Source organism: Poecilia latipinna, unplaced genomic scaffold (genome assembly GCF_001443285.1).
Source record: "Poecilia latipinna isolate Pla-1442-1.1 unplaced genomic scaffold, P_latipinna-1.0 Scaffold3342, whole genome shotgun sequence".
NCBI lineage: Eukaryota > Metazoa > Chordata > Actinopteri > Cyprinodontiformes > Poeciliidae > Poecilia > Poecilia latipinna.
In genome coordinates, this window is record NW_015115958.1 from 34,928 (window position 1) to 38,143 (window position 3,216).

Sequence of the window (3,216 nt, forward strand, 5' to 3'; positions counted from 1 at the left end):
TGGATTTTTAAGATTAAAGTCAAAATTTTGAGATTAAAATCAGAATTCTGAGAAAAAAGTTAGAATTGTAAGATTAAAATGAGAATTTTAATAATAAAGTTAAAATTCTGGGGAAAAAAGCTGATTTTTTAGAATAAATTCAGAAATTTGAGAAAAAAGTCAAACTTCTATTAAAACTTAGAATTCTGATAAAAAAAGTTAGAATTGTAAGATTAAAATGAGAATTTTAATAATAAAGTCAAAATTCTGGGAAAAAAGCAAATTTTATTAGATTAAATTCAGAAATTTGAGCAAAAAAGTCAAATTTTTGATATAGAAGCCAAAGTTCTGAAAACCAGTCAGAATTTTGAGATGAAAGTCAGAGTTTTGGGTACATCTGGTAAATATTTAGTGCTTCATTGTTGAAATGCTTTCATTTAATACAAAACTTTAACTGACAGAGAATCTGGCCCCTCTGCGAGAGCTGAGGCTGATTCTAGTTGGTGGCAGGAAAGGAGGGAAGAGCTCCTGTGGAAACACGATCCTCAACAGACACGACTTTCCCACCAACAGCCAAACCGCCTCCTGCTGTGAAAACCAGTGCAGAATCGAAGGAAAGACCGTCTCTGTGCTGGACACTCCGGGATGCTTCCCCGTAGCCCCAGAGGTCCTGAGCACTCCTTCGGCCTTCCTGTTGGTCGTCAACGTGAGCTCCTCGTTCACGGCTCTCCACCGGGAAGCCATTGAGGAGCAGCTGGATGCCGGAGAGCTGTGGAGCAGAACCGTGGTGCTGTTCAGCCACGGCGACTGGCTGGGAGACACGAGCCTGGAGCGACGCATCGAGAGCGAAGGAGAGCCGCTGAGGAGGCTGGTGGAGCGCTGCGGGAACTGGTACCACGTCCTGGACAACAAGAACCAGGGCGACGCGGCGCAGGTCCGGGAGCTCATCCGGCTGGTGGAGGAGATGCTGGCCACAGAGAGGAGGGTTTGTAAAGACGACCAGCTGTGGAGACGGGTCGGTTCTGCAGAGGAGCAGCAGAATAATGCGATGCTGCGCAGGAGGAATCTGAGGAAACAGATGAGCAGAAGAAACCGACTGTCTCTAGACTGTGAGTCAAACTTTATACACACAGAAAAACAATATATTCAATTATCTGGGTTTCCAGCAGGGAGACAGAATCATGTAGGCAGGACTGTCTGTAAAGATGCTTTAGATATTTTGTCTGGAAAAGACTTATGATTTTAAAAAAAAGAAAAAGAGGAACATATTTTAGCTATCAAAGATATGAGGCAATTAAAACAGAGTTTTACTGAAAGCCGTACAATCAGCTGTGAGGCGTGTAGAAAATAAAACTTTACTTAATCTGAACTGAATTGAAGATTTCTATAGAACAACATTGTTGCTCCTCTCCTACTAGGAAAATTTAACTTTTACAGATTTCAGGTTTTGAATCTTTTTATAACACCTCGAGGAAATAAAATTAATTCATATTTTGGAGATTCAGGGACAAAGACTTTGCAGAATAACAGGCTGTTGATGTAACAGGTTCAGTGAGGACATTCTGAAAAAAACAGTGGACAAATAAGTGGACAAAGTTTTCTATTAATTCAAATAAAAAAATAATTTAATGATCCAGAGGGAAATTAAATGTTACTGTTTCTTGAACCATCCAGTGATGCAGATGATTTACACAGAAAGAAAACATGCAGTAAATTTAAACCAAATCAACATGTAACAGATCCTATAAGCAGATTCATTTCTCATGTTGCACTCCTGAAATCACGTCACATTTTATGATCTTTATTTTCCAGCGGCTGACTCTGGATCTTCCTCGTCTCATCCAGAGGAGTTAAACCCAACGCAGGTTGTGGCTTTCCCAGCCAGAAGAGCGAGAAGTCAGTCTGGGTTTGTGTTTCCGCAGCGCAGCAGCTTGGTGTTCCTGTCTGTGCTCAAGCGGAGCTGGTCGACGATAGAGTTACCGCTCAGGTTCCCTTCTCCTCACAGCCTCACGCTCTCACCACGGCAGCAGACGATGCTTCTGGTTTCATACCAGGGTCCGCCCAGCTTTCCCTCAGAGGAAAACCTCGTTAGCGTCCGTTCTCTCTGCCATCCGGCGCTGAGAGAGCGCGCTCTCCGCAGGATGTGCGAGTCCGGCGGCCTGCAGGCTCTGATCGACCAGTGGGGCCACAGCAGCCTGGAGGAGCTGGAGTCCTTCATCGACTCGTACTTTGAGATGGTGTGGGAGCGAACCGTGGGCTCGTTTCAGGCCTCCGAGCCTCCGGAGGACGCCGTGGAGGAGGCGGCCGTCAGGGATGCTGGAGGAGAGGAGCTGCTGTTATCCATCGACAGGAAGCTGACGAGGCTGGAGCTGCTGGAGGAGATCCGCAGGGATCTGGCAGAAATAAAGAGGAACCTGGAGCGCAACACATGAGCTCAGAGACCAAAGTGCAACGGAAAATTAACCACAAACTTATAATTCACTCCATGGGAATGTACCACATCCATATACAGCTCTGGAAAAAAGAGACCACTAAAAATGATCAGTTTCTCTGATTTTACTCGTTATATGTGTGTTTTAGTAAAATGAACTTGTTCTTTTATTCTATGAACTAGAAAAAGATTAAGCATTTATTTGCAGAAAATGAGAAATGATCAAAATAACAAAAGAAAAATGCTTTCAGACATCAAATAACGCAAAGAAAACAAGTTTATATTCATCTAGAAACAACAAAACTAATGTTTTAACTCAGGAAGAGTTCAGAATCAATATCTGGTGGGAAAACCAGGAGCTTTTCAGTGCAGTTGGATCTTCAGCTGTTCCAGAACTGTATTTTTTTAATGTGTTGTTTGTCCACAAGATGGCGCTGTTGTCCAGCAGTACTTTTTATAAAGAATGGGGGCAAAATCAGCGGTGGAGAAAGTATTAAACTTCATAAAAAGTACAAATAAACAAACACATTAACATTTTTACTTGAGCAAAGATAGTTTATTTTAAAAATACTGTAGATTAGTTAATTTGAGTCAATTACAGTGTGCATATTTAAAATGATTAAATGACTGAAAGCTCTACAGGAAATGCATTGTAAGGGTGGAGAAAAATTTTACTCTTGAAACTTTGCTTTAGTGGCAATTTGTTCACATAAGAGTTAAATTCCCTTAAAATAATTACATACAAACAAAAAACTTTACATATAAAAGTGTTTGAAGCTGTGATAATGCACAGTGCAATTCATATT

General features: G+C 41.6%; 1 protein-coding gene across 1 annotated transcript in view; it reads left to right on the plus strand.

The window, feature by feature from the left end:
• LOC106940746 (GTPase IMAP family member 8) overlaps window positions 1-2,543 on the plus strand; it is a 10,921-nt gene extending 8,378 nt beyond the window's left edge. Inside the window, exons 4-5 of the mRNA XM_015023564.1 lie at window positions 441-1,088; window positions 1,792-2,543. Coding sequence (XP_014879050.1) covers window positions 441-1,088; window positions 1,792-2,411 — 1,268 coding nt within the window. The 3' untranslated portion in view covers window positions 2,412-2,543. The remainder of the gene's footprint in view (window positions 1-440; window positions 1,089-1,791) is intronic.
• The last annotated feature ends 673 nt before the right edge of the window (window positions 2,544-3,216 follow it).